The sequence below is a fragment of the Amblyraja radiata genome, chromosome 1 (assembly GCF_010909765.2).
Source record: "Amblyraja radiata isolate CabotCenter1 chromosome 1, sAmbRad1.1.pri, whole genome shotgun sequence".
NCBI classification, from domain to species: Eukaryota; Metazoa; Chordata; class Chondrichthyes; order Rajiformes; family Rajidae; genus Amblyraja; species Amblyraja radiata.
Window position 1 is genome coordinate 152,509,314 of NC_045956.1, and position 27,650 is coordinate 152,536,963.

The 27,650-nt window shown below is 41.1% G+C and overlaps 1 protein-coding gene across 11 annotated transcripts in view; it reads right to left on the reverse strand.

Annotated features, from left to right (window-relative positions):
* Positions 1-792: 792 nt before the first annotated feature.
* Positions 793-27,650, reverse strand: part of nedd4l (NEDD4 like E3 ubiquitin protein ligase) — a 399,262-nt gene continuing 372,404 nt past the window's right edge. For 9 of the 11 annotated variants that reach the window (XM_033032976.1, XM_033032969.1, XM_033032952.1 and 6 more), the window contains 7 exons: positions 27,184-27,257; positions 20,144-20,204; positions 18,269-18,328; positions 15,027-15,134; positions 8,429-8,525; positions 7,938-8,010; positions 2,969-3,071 (listed from right to left, as the gene is read on the reverse strand). In XM_033032976.1, the coding sequence (XP_032888867.1) occupies positions 2,969-3,071; positions 7,938-8,010; positions 8,429-8,525; positions 15,027-15,134; positions 18,269-18,328; positions 20,144-20,204; positions 27,184-27,257 (576 nt within the window). Of the gene's footprint in view, positions 3,072-7,937; positions 8,011-8,428; positions 8,526-15,026; positions 15,135-18,268; positions 18,329-20,143; positions 20,205-27,183; positions 27,258-27,650 lie in introns of all 11 variants that reach the window. The other 2 variants (XM_033032994.1, XM_033032911.1) reach the window with 1 other exon arrangement.

Sequence of the window (27,650 nt, forward strand, 5' to 3'; positions counted from 1 at the left end):
TTTGCATCACAGTTATCAACTTTAATAATTTTAAAGAAGTGCCATGTTTTTCTTCTCTCTTTAAATATAAAAGGGTCATTTGAACAAAGTCCAGTTAATTGAACATTGGCAGTAATGGAATCCATATTTTGTGAATTTTTTTCAGTATTTGTATGCTGCTGGCAAAGTCAGCCCACTTTCTCGAACCACTGCTGTTTTTCTGTTGAATGTATTCTCAAAATGCTGCTGGGCAGAAAGTTCCAGGATTTCGATACAGTGATGAAACAGCAACGTATTACACTTACAAAGTATGCTGCAAAGTTGTAGGTTCAAACTGTGCTAAAGACTTGGTTTGATATTCCTACACATTCCTGCAATTTAGCATTCCTAAACTGAGACTCTGAATTTCCTATCATTGACATAAAAACATTCCTGGGCATAATGTTAAAAAACAAGGAGTGTCTCGAGCAACATTTATCTCTTGACCAACATCACAAAAGCAGCTAATTGGTCATTTATCTTATTATTGCCTGTGGGACCTTCCTTATATGAATCCACAATCCCAGTTGGAGTGCAATGCACTTTGGAATATCCCGAGGATATTAAACTTGAGATTGAAAAAATTGTTAACAATTTAAAGAAGTGGCATAAATTAATCTGAATGAATCTGAGAAAAGTTTTTCAGTAATATTGTTACTGAACTGAAGCATGTTATCATCCAATGTAGTTACAGTTTTGATTCTCATGGGAGCACATTTGCAATTATGCCACTAGTGATGAGTAACTTTTCTTTACTGATAAGTAGTCATATAATATGGAAAACTTATACAGTGTTTGACATTTACTGGTTAATCTCGGAGCAGACCGAGCGAGTCCTGATGGTCATGGAAGTATTAACAGAATGTTCGGTTTTAGTATACATTAAGTAGATGATGGACAACAATTTTCTCACTGAGGAAATAAATAGTGGGTTAAAGAAAAAAAAATGGCAGAACAAAAGGCAATATTTAAGGTCAACCCATGTTTAATCTTTTCATTCTAAAAGGCCTCAGCAAAAATCTGACAGTTTCTGCAAACATATTCTGGAGCAAAGGTTTTGTTACACTTAATCGCTATCCTAAATTAGATAAATACTTTTCATATCAATGCATATGCATAAAAAACAAATTACAAAACTTGCGACATTCATAAGGAAAGTTTACTTTTTGGGAATTAACTAGGGTTAGAAGGATTTCAGGAGAGACTTTACATATTCGAGGTGAGTTTTGAAATTGTGTGCAATGGTTTTTAAGGGAAAAGACATGTTGAGGATAAATGAAGAAAGACAAACAATTACTCTGCTTGGCTCCATGTTGGATTTGTTGTGACATAATCAGTAGAAAAATGTACAGATAGATATTGCACTGGATAAGCATACTCGGTATTAAAAATGTACACCTTTAACAACAATTAAACAGCCATGGCCTTTATGGGATTTATAAAGTGCCCCTAGATTTCTTGGTTTTGCAACAAAACGCATTTTCTTAAAAATCAGCATAAGCTCTAGCAATAATGAGACAAACATATTAGTCATTCATATTTTGATTGGTAGTGGTTTACTTTCATTCTGTAAATATCAAGGTGGCTGTCACAGTTTCTGCTCGTTTGTTAGAATTCCTTTCCTGGTTTGTTGCATTTTTCTGCCATTCATCTAGTCACAGTAATCTTGTATTGATTGCAACCAGGTTCAAAGGACTATTATAAGACAAATAAGTAAATCTTTTAAATTAAAAATAAAAACTTACTCCTGACCCTGAATGGAGGGAGGCTAAAGAAAACAATGAACACATTACTTAGATCGGGAGGCTGGAATTTCTAACAGAAGATTAAAAATAGGATTGAAAAGTTAAATTAATACTAAAAAACAGTTGAGTTTGTAAAACAAAACAGAAGCAGTTAAAGGCAATAAGTAGTTTCACATGTTATGGAGTTATTTTCTGGATTTAGTCAGCAGTACAACCATGGTACATATATCATGATATCAAAACTCATGATATTGGCCAGCTTTATCATGGCATGTTATTTATAACCTGTTATAATGATTTAAGGTCCAGTTAGCAATTGCTCCTGGACCCACCAGCACACTGAGGGGGTGAAACAGGCTACAGGCACATTGAAATAATTTGCTATATCATAGTTAAGTCACCTGGTTCCAAAAAGAGAGGAAATTTGGGTAACATTTTATAGAAAACACCTTGAGCACTGTTATTTGGTCATCCGCTCAATGATGGTGGTATTTAAATACATACTAAATGGATAACCATATTGTTACTCAGCTATTGGGGCATAACCATGTTTGCTATAATTTGTTTCCGAGACCCATTTAGGGACATTGACGACAATTGTTAAATAAAAATATAGATCTAGCTTTTCACATTTCAGGCAAGTGTAAAACGACATCATCAATAATTTAAAAATGCTTTTGACATGCTTTTAATCATGACTGGTGGGGAAAGGAGGCACACATGTTTCACAAGAAAATGTTAATGCACTGCTATTTGTGTGTGAACACAATTCCAATCTTTAACCCATTTTACAAATCTCACCTTTTAACTGGATAGGTTATGTTACAAGGATTTCTAAATAACTGGTTATTATGCAGTCCATTGAGTAAACAAAGTGATAATACTATACCTGTGAAAGTGAGAATTTGCAGTCACTTCCATTACAAAGTTGATAAAATGTTTAGAACTTTTTTAAATACATAGTTGAGTCCTATTGAAATGCACTTTTTATCCACACATCATCCACTTTTCTTCTTTTATTACAATTGTCTGGAAAGTCAATTTTGAATTTTCCAGTCTTCCAGAAACTTGAAATAGGAATTAGCATAGAAGAATTTGTTCCGTGTACCAATGTCCTGTGCAATTAAATTGATATCACTGGAAAAGTTCCTAAATCTATAAAAAAGAAAAATGAGCAGCATCATGTTGACCACAACTGCAGTCATTTAATCGACTCCTTCAAATCCTTCAGCATTTTCTACTGCCAGAAGAAGCTTTTCGCGTAAATCTTCAAAGGATTCATAAGGCGGTAAATCAAGGCGGTTAAAGCTGTAAATAGGAAAGAAACAGATCTTTAAATTTCTACAAGTTAATATCCGCATTAGTGAAACATTGCCATGTGGCCGTCATTTTAAAAACAACTGTACATTTTCCAAAGAACGCCATGTGCACTAATGTACTGGAATACACTGGTGGTTTTGTATGAAACTATCAGCATTTACACTCAAATGCTAATGGGTTGCGACTGTGATTAAAACGTCTTGAATGTGCAACCAAACTCACCTAGTGATTAGGATTACTATGGTCACATGCACTGTGCTATAGTGAAACACTTTTTTTTAATGCTATACAATCAGATCAGATAATACTATAGATAATACAAGCAAATCAAATTTAAGTACAACACGTAGAGCAAAAGGAGGTCGTCGAACTGCATATGTATATGAGTGCAACAGAGGGTTATATACCCAACAAGTTCAAGAGCATTTACTTTGGAAAAGATACCTACTAAACCTATACCATCTTAAACTTGATACAGGAAATGCAAGCCCCTTGTGGAATAGATATGAACATCACTTGTATGAACATTATAAGTCTTTTCTAAAATTAACATAGAACATAGAACGATACAGCCCTTGGGCCAACAATGTCTACGCCGAACATGATGTCAAGACCAACCCTTATCTGCTTGCATGTAATCCATATCCCTCCATTTCCATGTGCTAATCCAAAAATCTCTTAAATACCACTTTCATATCTGTCTCAACCACCATCCGCGGCAATGTGTTCCAGGCACTCCCTACCCACCATGTAAAAAAAAAACCTGCCCCACACAAGCAAGCTTTGCCTTTTTCACCATATAGCTACGGCATTTGTTTTTGATATTTTCATCCAGGGAAATATGGTAGACAGTCAGAACCTATCTACGCCACTCATAATTTTATATACTGCTATATGGTTTCCCTACAACTTTCAGTATTCCAGCAAAAACAAGTCTTTCCAATCTTTCCCTGAAGCTAATACCCTCTAATCCAGGCATCATTCTGGTAAACCTCCTCTGCACCTTTCCAAAGCATCCACATCATTCCTGTAACTGGGCAACCAGAACTGCATTCAAAACAGCAAACGCGGCCTAAACAAAGTCCTATAAAGCTGCATCATGACCTCCTGACTCAATGCAAGCATACCATCCGCCTGCTTTATCGCTCTATCTACTTGCGTTGTCACTTTCAGGGAGTTATGGACTTTAACCCCAAGATCCCCCTATACATCAGGCTATTAAGGGTAATTTTCCCATTACATTTGACATCCTAAAGTGCAATACCTCACACTTGTTCGTATTAAATTACATCTGGGGGTGAGGCAACATCTACGGAGCGAAGGAAATGGGCGACGTTTCGGGTCGAGAAGTCTGAAGACGTTTCGGGTTGAGAAATCTGAAGAAGGGTCTCGACTCGAAAGGTCACCTGTTTCCTTCGCTCCATAGATGCTGCCTCACCCGCTGAGTTTCTCCAGCATTTTTGTCTATCCTAAATGTTCATATAGTACCTGCCTCAACTATCTCTTCTGGCAGCTCTTATATACCCTTGACCATCTGTGTGAAAATGTCGCTGTCTATTAAATATGTCCCCTCTCACCTTCAACCTATGACCTCTAGTTCTTGATTCCCTTGCTCTGAATAAAAGTGTACACTTTGACAGCCTTCCTTATAGTCCGTGACCCTAGCAATCTTGGTCATAGAGTGATACAGAGTGGAAACAGGCTCTTCGGCCCAACTTTGCCACAACGGCGAATAATGTCCCAGCTACACTAGTCCCACCTGCCTGCGGTCCATATCCCTCCAAACCTGTCCTATCCATGTACCAGTCTAACTGTTACTTAAGCGTTGGGACAGTCCAAGCCTCAACTACCTCATCTGGCAGCTTGTTCCATACACCCACCAAATGTTGTACCCTTTCTCCATTATCCATTCTCCAATGTGAACGGCTTGATTGTGTGAAAAAGCTATCCCTCTGATTCCTATTAAATCTTTTCCCCTTCACCTTGAACCTATGTCCTCTGGTCCTTGATTCCCCTATTCTGGGCATGAGACTCTGCATCTATCCGATCTAATCCTCTCATGATTTTATACAGCTCTATAAGATCATTCCTCATCCTCCCGCGCTCCATGGAATGGAGACCCAACCTACTCAACCTCTCCCTATAGCTCACACCCTCTAGTCCTAGATTAATTCACTTAAATTTTTCTGAACCCTTTCATGCTTGACAATATCTTTCCTATAACATGGTGCCCAGAACTGAGCACAATATTCTAAATGCGGTCTCACCAACGTCTTATACAAGGTGTCATTTGCAAACTTACTACCAACCAATCTACATTTACATCCAAGTCATTTGTATATATCAGAAACAACAGTGGTCCCAGCACAGATCCCTGTGCATCTCCACTGGTCACAGACATCCAGTCTGAATATTGTTCTGCCACCACAACCCCGTCTTTTATTTATGTCAGTTCTGAATCCGTACAACAAAGTCACTGTTAATCCTGTGCATCTTAATCTAACATGGGGGGGGGGGGGGACATTTATCAAATGCCTTAGTAAAATCCATCTAGACAACATCCATCACCCTATCCACATTGATCATCTTTGTTACCTTCTAAAAAAATGTGATCAAGTTAGCAAGACTTGACCTGCTGCATACAAGTGCTGACTGTCACTGATTAATCCATTCTCTTCCAAATGGGAGTAAATTCTAAACTGAAGAATCCGATAGCTTCCCTACCAGTGACTTGAGGCTCTCGTAATTCTATATTTTCTATAATTCCCTTGATTCTCCCACATGCCCAAGTTCCCACAACCTCCTGCGCTTTAACTGTGATTACTTTATCAGGTTTAGTAATTTCAAAGATTTTCTTCGAAAACAATTTGCATCACAATTTTCTGCAATGTGAACCCGCTTTCCCAATGAACTCCATGTTATAATTGGAGATGCCTTTCTAAAGAATGCTTTTCTCTCATGTTAATCCATTTTATCGTTGATTTACCAAATAGCTGGAGCTTAGAAGAATGAGAGGGGACCTCATTGAAACTTACCGAATAGTGAAAGGCTTGCATAGAGTGAATGTGGAAAGGATGTTTCCCGTGGTGGGAGAATCGAGGACCAGAAGTGATAGCCTCAGAATTAAAGGATGTTCCTTTTGGACGGAGATGAAGAGGAATTTCTTTAGTCAGAGGGTGGTGAATCTGTGGAATTCTTTGCCACAGAAGGCTGTGGAGGCCAAGTCAATGGATATTTTTAAGGCAGAGATAGATAGATTCTTGATTAGTACAGGTGTCAAGGGTTATGGGGAGAAGGCAGGAGAATGTGGTTCGGAGGGAGAGATAGATCAGCCATAATTGAATGGCAGAGTAGACTTAATGGGCTGAATTGCCTAATTCTGCTCCTATCAAATGACCTTATGTCAAAGTCACCCACTACTGTTATTTAACAGCTGAAGCCAACATTGGACTCAAGTGTACCGCAACAACAGTTCCATGGCTGATCCAACACCCTAAAAGAAGGACACCAATGTCAGACTCCTTTTCCTTTTCATGCTGTCAATGCCATTACCCAACCAAGCTCATCTCCAAACGTAGGGAACTTGGAGTCAGCACACCCCTCTGTAATTGGATCTCGACTTCCTGACTAACAGACCCCATTCAGTGAAGATAGAAACATAGAAACATAGAAATTAGGTGCAGGAGTAGGCCATTCGGCCCTTCGAGCCTGCACCGCCATTCAATATGATCATGGCTGATAGGTGACAAATCATCCTCTATACACTCATGACTGTGCAGCCAAATACTAATCCAACTCAATTTGCAAGTTCGCAGACAACACCACCGTAGTGGGCCGGATATAAAATAATGATGAAATGGAGCATAGGAAGGAGATTGAGAACCTCATAACCGAGACAACAACCACTCCATCAATATCAGCAAGACAAAGGAGATTGTGATTGACTTCAGGAACCAAAGCAGTACCCCCAGCATTTGTCCTGAACCAGCCACATCGAAGCTATGGCCAAAAACACACCAATACCTCTACTTCCTGAGAAGGCTTAGGAGCATCCCAATAAAAGCATTTTATTGGGATGCATCACAGCATGGTTTGGGAACAGCTCCATCCAAGACTGCAAGAAATTGCAGAGAGTCTTGGCTGCATCCACGTTCTATCACCAAACCTACCTCCCTTCCATTGATTCAATCTACACTTCACGCTGCCCCGGCAAGGCCATCAGCCACTCCCTCTTCTCCCCTATTCCATCAGGTAAGAGATACAGAAGTTTGAAAATGCTTTCCTTCAAAATTAGGGACAGTTTCTTCCAGGCTATTATCAGGCAACTGAACCATCCTCTCACCAGCTAGAGTGTGGTCCTGACCTCATTGGAGGCCTAAGTCTTTAAGTCAGACTTTATTTTGCACCAAATGTTGTACCCTTTCTCCAATATCCATTCTCCACTGTGAACGGCTTGATTGTAGACATGTCTCATCTTTTTTTTGACCTGCCGCATACAAAGCCAGGCTGACTGACCCCAATTAACCCATTTTCTTCTCATTGGGAGTAAATCCTATCCCAAAGGATCCTCTCCAATAGCTTCCTAACCAATGACATGAGGCCCTCTGGCCTATAATTCCCTAGATGCTCCCTGCTTCCCTTCTTAAACAAAGGAACAACATTAGCTTATCTGAAGATGGGTCTTGACCCGAAACGTCACCCCCTCCTTCTTTCCAGATATACTGCCTGTCCCGCTGAGTTACTCTAGCATTATGTGTCTACCTTCAATTTAAAGCAGCATCTGCAGTTGTTTCCTAAACATTAGCTTATCTCCAGTCCTCCACTATTCAGAGTTTAAACACGCAGTATGCTTACCAGGTGTGTGCCCTGGGCAGCTTATCTGGAGTTCCCCACTGTTCTATTGTAAATAGCTGAGGACCATTGGAACCTGTGTAAAATATCGAAAGAGTAGAGTGTGAGGCTTTGAGATGCTTTATTAAAAATGAGCTTCTACAATATTAAAACAAAATGCACAAATATCTCAAGACAGTATATGTTTATTTGCTGCGTATTAGGATTTTGAGCCCAGATCTCTGTATCTTTTACAACAATAGCGATCATGGGCTGGAGCAGCATTCCGTAAGGGGAACTCACAAGGGAAATGCTTAAATGCTGGTTTTACCATCTGCATCGGTTATCCAGGAAATATTTCCTTAAATAATTCTGAATTTTTTTTCCCTCGGAAAGGCTGCGTTATTAAGAATTCATGCGGAAGCTTCACCAACATTGCAAGAAAACTTCCTACTTAAATAATGTTTAAAATGAAGCCTTTTATTTAAACTTGCACACAAGTAATAGGGACACACCATATAGTTCAGCAAACCCATTCATTGGCACTCTTGAAGTTCCAGTAACAAACTGCAAAAGTCGAATACGTTTCTCAGCATCCATCAGCAGCACTGCCTGAAAGGAAACATCAGAGACTTGGTGAAGTGAATCATTATCAAAGGAGAAAGCACAATTCATAAAACTGTCTCGAAAATGTTATTTCTGTAAGTGATAAGCCAAGATTTGTCCTGATTGATTTTTCATTTCATTCCCACAAGGTTAGAGAGTGATGCAGCATGAAAACAGGCCCTTTGGCCCAAGTGGCCCTTGCCGACCAGGATGCCCCATGGGTCTGAAGTCGGGTCTCGACCCGAAACGTCACCTTCTCCAGAAATGCTGACTGACCCGTTGAGTTACTCCAGCTTTTTGTGTTGGCCTTCGGTTTAAACCAGCAACTGCAGTTCCTCCCTACACATTATGTCTGCCCCATCAATTAATATCTAAAAGCAGCTGCAAAAGTACAAACTGCAGAAAAACGATTGAGATGGCAGCTATCTTGTTGGTGAACAGGGATGCACAATGTGCCAATGTGTGAAGACTGTGCATTGGTTCCAAGGGGAGTATCTTACCACAGGAAATGAATGGCAGTAAAGAAGGCAGTTTACAGGATAGGCTGTACCTGCCACATCTAAAGAGTATTCAGTACTTTAACGGATCCCCTCATAAGGAACCTTGTCCATTAGGTAGTTTGCAAGAGAACCAATGGCAGGACGAGACTGTGAAAGTAGACATGGTAACAATATTCAGAAGGATGACAACAAGTGCTGGAGTAACTCAGCGGGTCAGGCAGCATCTCTGTAGAAAAAGGATGGGTGACATTTCGGATCGGGATCCTTCTTCGAGTCTAAAGAACGTCACCCACCCTTTTTCACCAGAGATGCTGCCTGACCCACTGAATTACTCCAGCACTTGTGTCTATCTTCGGTATATACCAGCATTTGCAGTCCCTTCCTACACATTCAGAAGGATACTGGCTAAATATTGTTAAATACAGGGAAAGACTCAAAGGTCCTTTAGGAAAAACAGCAAAAAGGCACAACTAAGGATAGGGCCTTCAGCATTTCATCTTTTCATGATTCTGTGAGGGAAGGAATTTCATGTTGCTGAAACATCTGAATTAATTGCAACCAAAGCATCTGGGAAAGAGCCGACTATGCAGAGCCAAGACATTCCTTAAATATTTGTGCATTGCAAAAGTTAGATAGGCAAGAAGGTAGGTGATCTTCCATTCAACTCTGACTTTTGGTAAGGAGGTGGGGAAAACAAGATGCCAGACTGAGCTATCGAGTCAGTAGCATGTGGCAATGCCTGACAAACAAACCAGTGATCAAGTGTAACGTAAACACAAGACATATCTAATCACAATCAGTTGTTTTTAACCGAGTGCTGCCAATAAATACAGATACATCTGCCACAATACAGGTTTCAAATGAATGAGACATAGCTTAATGACATAGAAATTTATATTAAAAATAATGATCTCCAGTGTACAGAAAAAACATAAACCTTACAAAATTGAGAGTACTTAATGGTTTGCTTAAATCTCATCTCCAAATTAATCCAAGGATTTACTCAAGAACAATCTTCAATAAATAAAGCAATTGCATAAGAATGTTGAGTTATGCCCCTGTCCCACTTAGGAAACCTGAACGGAAACCTCTGGAGACTTTGCGCCCCACCCAAGGTTTCCGTTAGGTTCCCGGAGGTTTTTCTCAGTCTCCCTACCTGCTTTCACTACCTGCAACCTCCGGCAACCACCTGCAACCTCCGGGAACCGCACGGAAACCTTGGGTGGGGCACAAAGTCTCCAGAGGTTTCCATTCAGGTTTCCTAAGTGGGACAGGGGCATTAGTTTGACATTTGAATTGATCCTTCCAGTTCATTCAAGCCTAATCACAAGGAATCCTATTTTCTATGTTTTACAAGATTTTTGTGAGGCATGTACTCTGAAACTAAAGGAACACTTAACAACCTACGGGTAAGTGTATTGCCGCAAACCCCCTAAGCAATGCACATTTTCCAACTACTATTAGTAATTTAATGTGTTTATGTTGAATTTGGAAGTGTTAAATTCAAAGGAACTAACATTGCTATCATAAAGCATTATGTGTTTTAGAAGAAGGGTCTCGACCCGAAACGTCGCCTATTCCTTCGCTCCATAGATGCTGCCTCACCTGCTGAGTTTCCCCAGCATTTTTGTCTACCTTCGATTTTTCCAGCATCTGCAGTTCTTTCTTAAACAGGTGTTTTAGAATCAATATTTTTGCCTAAAATGTTTTCAATAGACCTGGAAATTGAGCCAAACAGTTCTGTCAAAAGGTGGGAAAACCAAATTTTGGAGACACTGGATAAATGTAATTTAATAAAATCGACAAAAATCGAGCTAAAATAGTTAATTCAGTCAGCAACATTTAGCATTACACAACACAGTTCACTGAACCCAGAAGCTTGGGTAAATACGCAGTCCTTTAGGATATTGTAACATTCTGATAGGATCGTCTCCAAATTGTGAATGCAAGACTGAGTATTTCGCAACGCAAGTTAAAACAAAATAATTTCCAGCAGAATGACACCTTCAGTCACTTCAATTTACCCTTTTCTTTGGAGAAGATGGGGGGGAAAAAAGCGGAATTGATATGGTCATTTTTTAAAATCTAAGTGGCAATAGGATTTAGACAAACTCTGTCGAAATTATTGCTTTATAAATAAAGGAAAAACAAAATGAAATTCAGTAGTAACTGGAGGAAGGATTCAACCAACCATAGATTTAAAGAGCAGACACTGCACAGTGATTCCTTTGGCTCTTAGCATTGAATTACATCTTTTTTACAACCCTTGCACAATTTAATACATCAGCACGCAGTTCAATAAACAAAATTATACAAAAATGTACATTTTTATAAATATATATAAATGTCTATATAAATCCTGGAATACTCTGATGTTTCTAAGTATGTCTGAACAAAACTGTTCTTTGAGCATGGACCACTTTATGTGTGATTATGAGTGACCTTTCCCTTTCGCCTCTTGATTCACCTGTTATTGAAAATTATATTGATCACTGAATCTCCTGTCTTCTATGGCTAAATATTCCAAAGATTCGCAACCCATTCATGAAAGAGGTTTCTACTTCATCTGAGTCTTAAAAGCTGTAGAAAGGAATATATTAAGCTACCTTAAAATGAGGATTAATTTTGCATTCCGAATCTGAAGAAGGGTCCTGACTCTAAACGTCACCTGTCTATTCCATCCACAGATGCTGCCTGACCTGTTCTGTTCCTTCAGCACTTTGTGTTTTGTTCACGGTTCCTGCATCTGCAGATTCTTGTATCCCTTAATTCTCTAGTTTTGTAACCCAAACCCATGGAGCTGCTTACAGAGTGGTGCAGATCTCACAATCTCACCCTCAACGTGGAAAAGACAAAGGAGATGGTGATCGATTTCAGGAGGGCTGGAAAACACCATCACACACTGCTGCATATTGATGGTGCTGCTGTGGAGAGGGTCAGCAGTGTGAAGTTCCTGGGACTTCGCCTGGCGGACGACCTGACCTCAACGACCAACACCACAGCAGTCATCAAAATAGCACAGCAGCGGCTCCACCCTCTCCGGAGATTGAATAAAGCAGGTCTCCCTACTGTTCACCTAACGACCTTCTACAGGGGCACCATCGAGAGTATACTGACCTACGGCATCACTTCCTGGTTTGGGAGCTGCAAGGCTTATGAACAAAACAACTTAACAGGACGGCCAGTAGGATCATTGGTGCTCCACTCCCTTTCCTGTTGGAGATCTATCAGAAGTGGAGCATCAGCAGAGCCATCTCTCCATTATCAAGGACCCCTATCATCCATCACACCACATCTTCTCCATTCTGCCATCTGGGAAGAGGTACAGGAGCATCAGCTGCAGAACCAGCAGGATGCTACTCAGCTTCTTCCCACAGGCAATAAGACTGATTAACGGACTGTGTCCCCTCCCCATATATCATACACCAACACATCTAACCTCCCCCATACTTTGACAGCTAGGCTCCTGTCAAAGCAACGCCACTGTTTTCGGTCTGAAAGTCTGTTTTTATTTTTTATTTCAATTTTTAGGCCTATTTTAGATATGTTAATTTTAATTTTAAAGCTATTTGTATTTATTCTGTTTTTATTAACCGCACTGACGAGAACTGATTGAGAAACAATTTTTCGTTTCTTCTGTGTATGTATGTACTCAGTTAAAATGACATTAAAGTAAATACTGAATACTGACAATGGTAAGCTTCATCTTGGGAGCAGATACAGAACAGATGGAAAAATTGAGAGTGAAATTGGATTCTTTGCAGAGGCCGGATGGAAGAGGTGTAGTCCAAATAACTGTGAAAGTCGACTGGTTTGTAGTGGACATCAGTCAATAGTCTGCCCCCTGTGATGTAGGCAGAGAGGTCAAGAAAGGGGAGAAACGTGCCAGTCCAATTGAATTAGAGGGCAGGATTGAAGTTAGAGGTAAAGTTAATGAAATCAACAAGTTCTGCATGGGTGCAGACTAACCTGTTCACTGTACCGTACCTTTCTGTTCTTTATAGTTAATTGTGGGATTATTCCATCATTTTAATGTAATGACCTATAATCTGATGTCTCTAGCATGTTATTGGTATGTAGACTGAATAGCAGTTACAGAAAAATATCTGTGAGAAATTTGGTTTCATATTTCTGGGAATGGTATGTTTACTACTATTTGTTACCACTGACCAAACAAAACACTCTCATTCAGACCCAATTTAAAGACTACACAAATGGCACTTTAAATAAAACTGCAACACTGACCCCCGCCCACCACAGCAACACCATTGTCAAATTTGCGGATGACACTACGGTGGTGGGACTCATCTCCGGGGGGGGACAGGTATGAGGCGGAGCAGCTGACAGTGTGGTGTGGAGAAAATAACCTGCTCCTCAACACCTTAAAGACAAAGGAAATAATAATAGACTTCAGGAAGAATAAAACGGACATGGTACCATTAATTATCAGAGGGGACTGTGTGGAGAGGGTGACGGATTTCCGCTTCCTGGGAATCCATATTGAGGAGGACCTGACGTGGAGCGTGAACACCTCTGCGCTGCTGAAAAAGGTCCAGCAGAGACTGCACTTCCTGAGGGTGCTCAGGAAGAATAACATCAATCAGAGACTGCTGCTGTTCTTTTATCGGTGCTCCATTAAGAGCATCCTAACATACTGTGTATGCGTATGATACACCAGCTGCACAACGGCTCAGAGGAAAGCGCTCCAGAGGGCCATTGACAACGCCCAGAGGATTGTCGGCTGCCCTCTCCTTACCTTGGAGGACTTACACAGTTCCCGCTGCATCAAAAAATCCCAGAGTATTATAAAGGACATTTCCCACCCCGGACACTCCCTGTTTGAACTGTTGCCGTCAGGCAGACGGTACAGATCTACAAGGACAAGGACAAACAGACTTAAAAACAGTTATTACCCCACTGCTATAAAGGCACTAAATGTAGCCGCCAAGGAACGCAGGAGCGATACATACTAAGGGACTGTGGTACACTGTGAAATCGACAGAAGGATGTAGGGTTGGGTGTTTATGCGTGCTATTTTCATGATATTTATTTTAGTTTATCTTTTTTAATATTTTACCATGTATCGTTAGCTTTTAGAAATGTTTGAATGGTGCACTGACTGGCTGACATTTTTAAATTTCGTTGTACATGGTTCATGTTACAATGACAATAAAGAAACTATTCTATTCTATGATCCATCTTTAGCATTATAAAAATTGATTCAGCAATGCGATATGTTGCAAAATCCAATGGGATTTAGTAGAATTTTAAGAAGTCCGTTAATGTTATAGCATCACGATCATGTGTAACCTGGCAACTACATATATTGAACTGATTGGACCTGGGACATTTGGAAGCCCTACTTAGTTGAGGTCATGTTAACCTGCTGCTTTCCTGACCCAGAAAAATCAAAACTCTTTCTGGACATCATGACCCTGATCAAAGTTGTTCAAAGCACCAGCCATTAAAACTTGTGATAGATGGGGTGTCAGATATGGCCAAGTCTGGTTGCTAAATAAACATGATATTTTTCATCACTGTTCCAAGGGGGTGAAGCATTAGTACGAGACTTCCAAGGCAGAATAAATCACTTCTCAGGATCTGAGAATCCCACGAGTCATTTACATTGAAGATCGACACAAAGTGCTGGAGTAACTTAGTGGGGCCAGGCAGCATCTCTGGAGAAAAAGCATGGGTGACGTTTCAGGTCGGGATCCTTCTTAGCGAGAACCTTCTAAATTCGAATTTTAATACATCAGCTTACTTTTTAAAACGGTGCAAGAAAAGGATATTAATGGAAACAAAGATACAGTTGAGTAAAGGGAAGTGACATTGAAATAAAAGATCAGCCTTGAAAGGTACAGCAGACAAGAAGGGCAAATGATTATGCCTGCTTCTATTTCAATGCCCTTATTGAAGAGTAATTTTAAGGATGGTAATTTTTCTATTACAGAAACATTAAGGAAAATTTTAGCTGATCTTAGTATGTGGATTAATTTTGCATTACCTTCCAATACCACTGAATAACTGGGTGGTTTGTACAATAGTTGTTTTTGTAGGCTGTGTGCTGCCTCCAGTCATTGACATCCACATCTCCAAGGCCGCACATCAGCAACTAAACGAAAATCAACACAAATGCAAATGGTAATTCAAAAATAAATGTCATATTTAGATGGAGACACAAGAGACTGCTGGCGCTGGAACCCAGGACAAGAAACAAGCTGCCAAGGAACTCAGTCAGTTGTGGAGGCAATGGGATGGCTGATATTTTGGGACCGATGCAGGGTCATGACCTGAAATGTCATACATTTACCCTTTGCCTCCATAGATGCTGCATGACCTCTGGCAATTTGTTTTTTGCAGTGACCACACTCTTGGGTGCAATCATCCATTCCTACCCATTCCTCCACTCCCACAGACACTTTTCCTTGCAACCATAGGAGGTGTAGAACTATCTCTTTCATCTCCAACCTCACCCATCATTCAAGTACTTTCAAATCGACCTTCCAAGGGAGGCAGAGATTCACGGGTTCCTCTTCCATCCTAGTCTTCTGCATTTGGTGCTCGTGATGTGGACACCCCTGGTGAAACCATGCATAAACTGGGCCACTATTTTGCAAAGTGCTTGCGCTTTGTTTGAAATATTGAGCTTCCGGTTGGATGCCATTTTCTCCATTGCAAGGAAGAGATCAAATGCTAATTGGAAGAACAATATCTTATATTCCGCTTGAGTAGCTTACAACCCATTTATGTGAGCATTGCATTGTCCAATTTCAGACAATGCACACTTCTGGTGTTCTTGGCCTCCACACACTCTCCTTGGTTTCTATCTTTGCTCAGTGCTCCTCTCCCCACCACCTGACTCCATTTGCCCATCACCCACTCCCCCCCCCCCCTCCCCCTCCCCCCCTGGTTCCACTCATCATGCACCAGGCTCTATTGCATCCCACACCATACACTGGAAATTGTTCCACTTCTCTCTCAGTACTGACACACAATTTGCCTCCACAGATGCTACATGAACCCCTAAATTCTTCCAATGCTGTTTCAATTTGCCCTTTTCTAAACACTTCAATTTGCAAAACAAGTTATTAATATTTAATAAAGCATTCTTCTAACTTTGGAAGGATATGAGAGCTTTAGAGTCAAAAAGTAATCGAGTGATACAGTGTGGAAACAGGACCTTCAGCCCAATTTGCCCACACCGGCTAACATGCCTCCGCTAAACTAGTCCCACCTGCCCGTGCTTGGTCCATATCCCCCCAAACTTCCTATCCATGTACCTATCTAACTGTTTCTTCAATGTTTGGATAGTCCCAGCTTCAACCACCTCCTCTGGAAGCTTGTTCCATACACCCACCCCCCTTTGTGTGAAAATGTTACCCCTCAGATTCCTATTAAATCTTTTCCTCTTCACCTTAAACCTAGGTCCTCTAGTTCTTGATTCCCCTACTCTGGGCAAGAGACTCTGTGCATCTACCCGATCTATTCCTCTCATGATTTTATACACATAGAACTTTGCCCAATCACAATCTGAATTTGTCTTCATCAACCAGGTGAAGATCTATTTGCATATGAACACAAGAATAAATTTGTGAAGGGAAGCTTGAATGAATATATTTAACTCCCTGGTAAGTCAAATACTTAAGAATTTGTGTAGAAATAGCAGGGGCTATGACAGAAATATTTCAAATGTCATTAGAAACGGGAATAGTGCCGGAGGATTGGCGTACTGCGCATGTTGTTCCATTGTTTAAAAAGGGGTCTAAGAGTAAACCTAGCAATTATAGACCTGTTAGTTTGACTTCAGTGGTGGGCAAATTAATGGAAAGAATACTTAGAGATAATATATATAAGCATCTGGATAAACAGGGTCTGATTAGGAACAGTCAACATGGATTTGTGCCTGGAAGGTCATGTTTAACTAATCTTCTTGAATTATTTGAAGATGTTACTCGGGAAATTGATGAGGGTAAAGCAGTGGATGTTGTGTATATGGACTTCAGTAAGGCCTTTGACAAGGTTCCTCATGGAAGGTTGGTTAAGAAGGTTCAATGGTTGGGTATTAATGGTGGAGTAGCAAGATGGATTCAACAGTGGCTGAATGGGAGATGCCAAAGAGTAATGGTGGATGGTTGTTTGTCAAGTTGGAGGCCAGTGACGAGTGGGGTGCCACAGGGATCTGTGTTGGGTCCACTGTTGTTTGTCATGTACATCAATGATCTGGACGATGGTGTGGTAAATTGGATTAGTAAGTATGCAGATGATACTAAGATAGGTGGGGTTGCGGGTAATGAAGTAGAGTTTCAAAGTCTACAGAGAGATTTATGCCAGTTGGAAGAGTGGGCTGAAAGATGGCAGATGGAGTTTAATGCTGATAAGTGTGAGGTGCTACATCTTGGCAGGACAAATCAAAATAGGACGTACATGGTAAATGGTAGGGAATTGAAGAATGTAGGTGAACAGAGGGATCTGGGAATAACTGTGCACAGTTCCCTGAAAGTGGAATCTCATGTAGATAGGGTGGTAAAGAAAGCTTTTGGTGTGCTGGCCTATATAAATCAGAGCATTGAGTATAGAAGTTGGGATGTAATGTTAAAATTGTACAAGGCATTGGTGAGGCCAATTCTGGAGTATGGTGTACAATTTTGGTCGCCTAATTATAGGAAGGATGTCAACAAAATAGAGAGAGTACAGAGGAGATTTACTAGAATGTTGCCTGGGTTTCAGCAACTAAGTTACAGAGAAAGGTTGAACAAGTTAGGGCTTTATTCTTTGGAGCGCAGAAGGTTAAGGGGGGACTTGATAGAGGTTTTTAAAATGATGAGAGGGATAGACAGAGTTGACGTGGAAAAGCTTTTCCCACTGAGAGTAGGGAAGATTCAAACAAGGGGACATGACTTGAGAATTAAGGGACTGAAGTTTAGGGGTAACATGAGGGGGAACTTCTTTACTCAGAGAGTGGTAGCTGTGTGGAATGAGCTTCCAGTGAAGGTGGTGGAGGCAGGTTCGTTTTTATCATTTAAAAATAAATTGGATAGTTATATGGATGGGAAAGGAATGGAGGGTTATGGTCTGAGCGCAGGTATATGGGACTAGGGGAGATTATGTGTTTGGCACGGACTAGAAGGGTCGAGATGGCCTGTTTCCGTGCTGTAATTGTTATATGGTTATATGGTTATATGGTTAATTGAGGAATGGGGTTGGGGCAGTTATTCAAGATCATACTGGAAGGAATAAAACACTAACCTCTAGTTCATTTTCATCAAATATTTTAATCAAATCAATAGGAACGAGTTCCGTGAAGCCCTGAAAATGAAATTTTAATGAAAGAGAAGTATCAACACATGTACAAAAATTATGAATACACCATATAGTTCATTTCAGTTATTTATATATTTATATAATCAGACTGACAGCTGCTATTATTGTTAAAGACAGTGGGAGCCCAGAGTTAGATAGGCATTAATAATTTGTGATATGTTTGTAAAGTGCATCTTTTTGCTTCTAAATTTCCATTCTCAGACTATTTTCCAAATGGGGAGAGAATCCAGAAATCGGAGGTGCAAAGGGACTTGGGAGTGCTGGTGCAGCATTCCCCAAAAGTGAATCTGCAAGTCGAATCAGTAGTAAAGAAAGCAAACTCAATGCAAGCATTTATTTGAAGAGGGCTTGTCTACAAAAACAGGGATGTAATGTTGAAGCTCTATAAGGTAAGGCCACATTTGGAATATTGTGAGCAATTGTGTGCACCATATCTGAGGAAGGTTGTGTTGGCAATGGAGAGTAGGTGTACAAGAATGATCTCAGGAGCATTTGTCGGCACTGGGCCTGTACTCGCTGGAGTTTAGAAGAATGGTGGGGGGGGGGACTTCATTGAAACATACAGAGTAGTGAAAGGCTTGGATAGAGTGGATGTGGAGAGGATGTTTCCACTAGTGGGAGAGTCTAGGACTAGAGGTCATAGCCTCAGAATTAAAGAGCGTTCTTTTAGGAAGGAGACCAGGAGACATTTCTTTAGTCAGAGGGTGGTGAATCTGTTGAATTATTTGCCACAGACGGCTGTGGAGGCTGTCACTAGATCATTTTAAGGCAGATGTAGATAGATTCTCAATTAGTACAGGTGTCAGAGGTTATGGGGAGAAGGCAGGAGAATGGGGTTGGGAGGGAGAGGTAGATCAGCCATGATTGAATGCCATAGTAGACTTGATGGGACGAATGGCCCAATTCTACTCCTGTTCCTCATGACCTTAATTTGCTGCAGGGAAGTACGTTAAGAGCTGGACAACAGCAAAAGTTGTCTTCTGAACTCCTTATGAAGCAATGCTTTGCTTCTACTTTGCAATTATTAAGGGCAGTCACACAAAAAGAAATATTGGAATATTGCCATTCGATCATTCAAAAGCTATATTGCCTTGCAAAGGACTTAGAGCTTTACCAATGAAGGGCACCTTTCACAAATTACTGAAAATGAGCAGAAATAATTAACGTTGATCAGCTTGCTGAAACAATCTGATCCATATTTACACCAACTTTTTTTATTTGCCCCAAAATTTGAAATATAGGAAACACTATTTGATATTACTGCAAAACTCATTGAGATAAAATCATATTTGTCAGCAACATGATGCAAGTGAACTGAGCACCACCTTGTGGCCTATAAATGCTTTTTCTGAACCAAAGGTTGCCAATATTTTTAATTGATTGACATAGTCAATCAGCCATCTGCAAAGCCCTGATTAAAGAGATTTCAACTGTAATATTGCAGTAAAGGAAAGATCAAACCCGTTTCTAGGGAAAGTATAATATTTAATAGCAGGGGTTATGAGGAGAAGGCAGGAGAATGGGATTAGGAGGGAGAGATAGATCAGCCATGATTGAATGGCAGAGTAGACTTAATGGGCTGAATGGCCTAATTCTGCTCCTATTACATATGACGTTATGACCTTTCTATTAGAAAGCTGTAATACTTTGTGAACATTACGTGCATGGCCAGAAACTTGCATGAACATTCCATTCAACAGTCAATATCTCAAGAGTCCTTGATGAAAATCGCAGCTGTAGGCATAGGAAATACAGTGCAAAATAAATACTCAGTTCAATATTACAAAAATAACCAGTTACCTCCATGAAGGCGTTCATTTGCTTCTGCACCCGATTAACAAACCTCCACTGGATGACTAAGCTGCACATGAGACACAAGGTAAAAGCAATTTAAAAAAATGATACACTCTACTCAATTTTTCTCTTCAGTTTGCTTCTAGTTTCAGTAATTTGAAGAAATGATCATCATCTGAAATCGATCATTCATCATTTCAATTTATAACTACGGTGTGTAAAGAAACAGAACTTGTGTAGGCAAATGGTGTGAAGTGTGTGGAATCAAAGGACTGAATAATGAGGAAAGATAAAATTGCTGGTCTTTACAAGTTTAAAGGGAGTTTTAACTTTGAGGTATGAGTTACATATGCATGTTCCCAAATGAGAAAGAAAATACTAAATTTGAGAACTATTTCATGGTAAACTATATAAACATTAGCATAATCATATGCAGGAAGTGTGTCCAGCTGCATTGAACGGTTGGAGCTGCGGTTGGATTCATACTGGAGCATCCACGATGCTGAGAAAGATGTGAATAGCACGTACAGTGAGTTGGCCACATCGCAGGTAAAAGTTAAGCGGACAGAAAGGGAACGGGTGGCCACTAGCCAGCGTAGCAGTAGGCAGGTAGTGGAGGAGCCCCCTGCGGTCATCTCCCTCCTAAACAGATATACCATTTTAGATACTGTTGGTGTAGATGGCTCATCAGGGGAAGGCAGCAGCAGCCAAGTTCATGGCACCGTGGGTGGCTCTGCGGCATAGGAGGGGAGAAAAAAGAGTGGAAGGGCAATTGTAAGGGGAATAGATAGGCGTTTCTGCGGCTGTATAAGAGACTCCAGGATGGTATGTTGCCTCTCTGGTGCAAGGGTCAGGGATGTCTCTGAGCGGCTGCAGAACATTCTGGAGGGGGAGGGTTAACAGCCAGTTGTCGTGGTGCACATTGGCACCAACGATATAGGTAAAAAACAGGATGAGGCCCTACAAGGTGAATTTAGGGAGCTGGGAGAAAAACTTAAAAGCAGGACTTCAAAAGTAATAATCTCTTGATTACTACCAGTGCCACGTGCTAGTCAGAGTAGAAATAGGAGGATATTGCAGATGAATACGTGGCTTGAAAAATGGTGCAAGGGGGAGGGATTCAAATTTCTAGGGCATTGGAACCAGTTCTGGGGGAGGTGGGACCAGTACAAACAGGACGGTCTGCACCTGAGCTGGAATGGAACCAATGTCCTTGCGGGAGTGTTTGCTAGTGCTGTCGAGGAGGGTTTAAACTAATGCGGCAGGGGGATGGGTGCATGAGCAGAGAGACAAAGGGGAGTAAAATGCGGGCGGAAGCAATAGGTAGCAAGGTGAAAAGTAAAAGTGGCAGGCAGACAAATCCAGGGCAAAAATCAAAAAGGGCCACTTTTCAACATAATTGTATAAGGGGTAAGAGTGTTGTAAAAACAAGCCTGAAGGCTTTGTGTCTCAATGCAAGGAGTATTCGTAATAAGGTGGATGAGTTGAATGTGCGGATAGTTATTAATGAATATGATATAGTTGGGATCACGGAGACATGGCTCCAGGGTGACCAAGGCTGGGAGCTGAACATCCAGGGATATTCAATATTCAGGAGGGATAGACAGAAAGGAAAAGGAGGTGGGGTAGCGTTGCTAGTTAGAGAGGAGATTTACGCAATAGAAAGGAAGGACCGTAGCTTGGAGGATGTGGAATCGATATGGATAGAGCTGCGAAACACTAAGGGGCAGAAAACGCTAGTGGGAGTTGTGTACAGGCCACCTAACAGTAGTAGTGGAGTTGGGGATGGCATCAAACAGGAAATTAGAAATGCATGCAACAAAGGTAAAACAGTTATAATGGGTGACTTCAATCTACATATAGATTGGGTGAATCAAATTGGCAGGGATGCTGAGGAAGAGGATTTCTTGGAATGTATGCGGGATAGTTTTCTAAACCAACATGTAGAGGAACCAACAAGAGAGCAGGCTATTCTAGATTGGGTATTGAGTAATGAGGAAGGGTTAGTTAGCAGTCTTATTGTGCGTGGCCCCTTGGGCAAGAGTGATCATAATATGGTTGAGTTCTTCATTAGGATGGAGAGTGACATTGTTAATTCAGAAACAAGGGTTCTGAACTTAAAGAAAGGTAACTTTGAGGGTATGAGACGTGAATTGGCCAAGATAGACTGGCAATTGATTCTTAAAGGGTTGACGGTGGATATGCAATGGAAGGCATTTAAAGACCACATGGATGAACTACAACAATTGTTCATCCCAGTTTGGCAAAATAATAAATCAGGGAAGGTAGTGCATCCTTGGATAACAAGGGATAGTATCAAAACAAAAGATGAAGCATACAAATTAGCCAGAAAAAGCAGCCTACCAGAGGACTGGGAGAAATTCAGAGTCCAGCAGAGGAGGACAAAGGGCTTAATTATGAAAGGGAAAATAGATTATGAAAGAAAACTGGCAGGGAACATAAAAACCGACTGCAAAACCTTTTATAGATATGTGAAGAGAAAAAGATTAGTTAAAACGTATGTAGGTCCCTTGCAGTCAGAAACGGGTGAATTGATCATGGGGAACAAGGACATGGCAGACCAATTGAATAACTACTTTGTTTCTGTCTTCACTAAGGAAGACATAAATAATCTGCCGGAAATAGCAGGGGACCGGGAGTCAAATGAGATGGAGGAACTGAGTGAAATCCAGATTAGTCGGGAAGTGGTATTAGGTAAATTGAATGGATTAAAGGCCAATAAATCCCCAAGGCCAGATAGGCTGGATCCCAGAGTGCTTAAGGAAGTAGCCCCAGAAATAGTGGATGCGTTAGTGATAATTTTTCAAAACTCTTTAGATTCTGGAGTAGTTCCTGAGGATTGGAGGGTAGCTAATGTAACCCCACTTTTTAAGAAGGGAGGGAGAGAGAAAACGGGAAATTACAGACCAGTTAGTCTCACATCGGTAGTGGGGAAACTGCTAGAATCAGTTATTAAAGATGGGATAGCAGCACATTTGGAAAGTGGTGAAATCATTGGACAAAGTCAGCATGGATTTATGAAGGTAAATCATGTCTGACGAATCTTATATAATTTTTCGAGGATGTAACTAGTAGAGTGGATAAGGGAGAACCAGTGGATGTGTTATATCTCGACTTTCAGAAGGCTTTCGACAAGGTCCCACATAAGAGATTAGTATACAAACTTAAAGCACACGGTATTGGGGGTTCAGTATTGAGAACTGGCTGGCAGACAGGAAGCAAAGAGTAGGAGTAAACGGGTCCTTTTCAGAATGGCAGGCAGTGACTAGTGGGGTACCGCAAGGCTCAGTGCTGGGACCCCAGATATTTACAATATATATTAATGATTTGGACGATGGAATTGAATGCAACATCTCCAAGTTTGCGGATGACATGAAGCTGGGGGGCAGTGTTAGCTGTGAGGAGGATGCTAGGAGGCTGCAAGGTGACTTGGATAGGTTGGGTGAGTGGGCAAATGCACGGCAGATGCAGTATAATGTGGATAAATGTGAGGTGGCAAAAACAGGAAAGTAGACTATTACCTGAATGGTGGCCGATTAAGAAAAGGGGAGATGCAACGAGACCTGGGTGTCATGGTACACCAGTCATTGAGAGTAGGCATGCAGGTGCACCAGGCAGTGAAGAAAGGGAATGGTATGTTAGCATTCATTGCAAAAGGATTGGCATATAGGAGCAGGGATGTTCTACTGCAGTTGTACAGGGTCTTGGTGAGTCCACACCTGGAGTATTGCGTACAGTTTTGGTCTCCTAATCTGAGGAAAGACATTCTTGCCATAGAGGGAGTACAGAGAAGGTTCACCAGACTGATTCCTGGGATGGCAGGACTTTCATATGAAGAGAGACTGGATAGACTCGGCTTGTACTCACTATAATTTAGAAGATTGAGGGGGGATCTTATAGAAACTTACAAAATTCTTAAGGGGTTGGACAGGCAAGAAGATTGTTCCCAATGTTGGGGAAGTCCAGAACAAGGGGTCACAGTTTAAGGATAAGGGGGAAGTCTTGTATGACCGAGGTGAGAAAAACATTTTTCACACAGAGAGTGGTGAATCTCTGGAATTCTCTGCCTCTGCCACAAAGTAGTTGAGGCCAGTTCATTGGCTATATTTAAGAGGGAGTTAGATGTGGCCCTTGTGGCTAAAGGGATCAGGGGGTATGGAGAGAAGGCAGGTACAGGATTCTGAGTTGGTTGATCAGCCATGAACATATTGAATGGCAGTGCTGGCTCGAAGGGCCGAATGGCCTACTCCTGCACCTATTTTCTATGTTTCTATGTTAACTGCTAAAAGATAAGCTGAGGACAATTACCATAAAACTCTATTTTCTAACAAAGCATAACTAATATTGCAAATGAAAATTTTGTAGGAAAAAAATTCTGATAACATTGGCACAGTGGTGCAGCTGATAAAGTCGCTACTTCACAACTCCAGAGACCTGGGTTCAACCTTGACCTTGGTGCTGTTTATGTCTAGTTTCATTGTGATGTATGGATTTCTTTCAAGCATTTCAGTTTCCTCCCACATGCCAAAGACATGTAGGTTTGTAGTATAATTGGTCTCTGTGAACTGACCCTAGCGTGTAGGGAATAGACGTTGGATAACATAGAACTGGTGTGTACAGGTGACCGATGGTCGGCATGGACTTGGTGGGCAGAACGACCTGTTTCCAAGCTGTATCTCAAACGAAATTAAAGGATCAACCAGGTACTTAAATGGACAATGGAAGAGTCATACAGATGGACCAAATGCTGCTTATTATTTTTGTGACTCATTTATCATAACAATCCTTCTGAAAATGCCAAATTGAGCATGCAGACACTAATTTCAGAGAAGCACATTTTGTGGTGAAGAAAAACTCAAATTTTCAGAGCAAAAATGTCATCATAGTTTTAGTTTGGACCATGAGATGTGCTACTAATTCTGCCTTCAATGAAAGCAGGAAAAACATCTCTTTTTTCAATGCCAATTTTCGAAATAATTGCCACTGCAGTTAAAGGAAATGTTGACGTTCAGAATAAAGAAAGCCTTGTTGTGTAACAGAAGGGGAAAATGAGAGAACACAAAACATCCCAATTAAGATCAACAGAGGGACCCATCAGAATCAACAAAGATAATGAGAAATAATCAGTTGGAAATAAAGAACTGCCAGAGCTATAACGCTTTCATCCTAAGATTTTGGAGATTCAGTGACCATTTATCCAAGCAAACAGTATCAGGAAATTTCTGGATTTTATTAGATTAATTGAAAGATAGGGAAATTGCAAATGGGCCAAACAAGCAAATAAAGACAAATCAATTCATCCAATTGGAACAAAAAAGATAAAATTGAATTGAAATTGAAGGTGTAGACTTGATGGGTCGAATGGTCTAATTCTGCTCCTATTAAGGAACATGAATATTAACGAAATGATCAAAAGTTCAAAACTCTGGCAGTTTGACAAAATGTTGGGTTCCAAGTCCATCATCAGTAAAATGCTAAGGGCTGATGTGTGAGATTATGAAAAATGCCAATGTAATTTTGGCCCGAGAGGACTGATATAAGAGAGTTGAAACAGTTAAGTCACAACCATAAAAAACTTTGCCTCAACTACATGTGGAGTTCTCTGAACAGTTAGAAGGAGGAAGAAGGTAAAAGCTATTTGCCTTCCATAACAGTGAGGAATGTAAGGTCATCAAATGTAAGATGGATGCTACCTGCGCTGGTGGGGAGTCGGAGGGATTGCCGTGAGTGCGGTGGTCTCGGTTTTTGCGTCCTGGTGTCTGGTGCGAGTGCGAACGCCTTTCTGACTGTTCGGGCGGACAGGGACTGCTGAGAGAGCTACAGCAGTCGGTGCAACTATGGGCACATCACGGTGAAGAGCATGTGTGTGGCCCCGGACATTGGATTGATGGCTGTGGGTCACGTCACTGCGGTGGCTGTTTTTGTTTAATTTTTATGTAATTTTGTATCGTTGCTTTTTTTTTGGTATGATTGTAAGGTAAAATCAAATTTCACTGTACCTCAGGACACATTTGACAATAAAGGGCTATTGAACTAAAGAACATTAGAAAGAACATCTAGTCCTTGGAGGGAGTCTATCTTTACTAAACTCATATCAGGATTCAAATGGTTAAGTTATGAGGAGGATTTACACTGACCCATTTCATTAAATTTAGGAGGTTAACTAATCATAATCATAATAGTAATTTATTAGCCAAGTGTGTTTTGCAACATACGAGGAATTTGATTTGCCATACAGCCATATCAATAAAGAGCAACAAGACACCCAAATACATTTTCAACATGAACATCCACCACAGTGACTCCCCCACATTCCTCACTGTGATGGAAGGAAAAAAAGGTCAATCTTCTTCCCTTCTTTGTTCTCCCGCAGTCGGGGCACTCGAACCTTCCGTTGTCGGGGCGACCTTGGCTCCCGCAGCTGGCGGTCGAGCCCTCCACAACGGGGCAATCAAGCTCCCGCATCGGGAGGATCTCAGCCCCCCTGCGCCGGGCGATCGGACCCCGGGCCGGGGCTGGTCGAACCTCTTGTGGCTTTGGAGCTACCCGGCATCAGTCTCTACCTGAGACTGCGAGCTCCTTGACTTTGAAATCCGCAGGCGAGCGTCGATCCCAGGCACGGATCGCAGGCTCCGATGGTAAGTCCACGGCCCCACGGTGGGGCTCAAAGTCAGTCCCGAGCAAGGCCACCAGCTTCATGATGTTAGGCCGTAGAGCAACCGGAGATACGATCCGGAAAACAATCGCATCTCCGGCAAGGTAGGAGATTGAAAAATGTTTCCCCCGAACCACCTCCCTCATAAAACAAACCAGAGAACATTAACACATACTTTTAAAAACACACTAAAAATAACAAAAAAGACGAAAAGGCAAACAGACTATTGGCGAGGTTGCCATCGCTGACAGCACCACCCGGTCCAACTAATAATTTGATCAGCACTTTCCATGGTATTAATGAGAAATGGCAGTAAAAATAGTTCAGCAAGGTGGGGGAAGACTATTAAATTAAATAAGCATTAACTTACTCTATGTATTCCCTTTTGTTTTCATTGGTGACCACCATGTCTGAACCACCGGGTTTCAGATCCACTTGATAGGTCTACGAAGGACAAGCCAAATGAATGAAACTGCACAACAGTGAAGAGCTGACAAGCTGATGATACTCAAGCAGAAAACGGAGGTATATAATTAATGACATTCAGACTCGTGTATCATGCATTACATTTAATTTATTTTAATGAAATGAACACTTGGAAGTATTAATCGTACAGCTAGGAGATATTTAGTTAGCAGCATGGGTATCCAGATACAGGGACAGTTTCTTCCCAGCTGTCATCAGTAACTGAATCATCCTACCACAACCAGAGAGCAGTGCTGAACTACTATCTCCCTCATTGGTGACCCTCGGACTATCCTTGATCCGACTTTTCTGTCTTTACCTTGCACTAAACATTGTTCCCTTGTCATGTATCTATACACTGTAAATGGATCC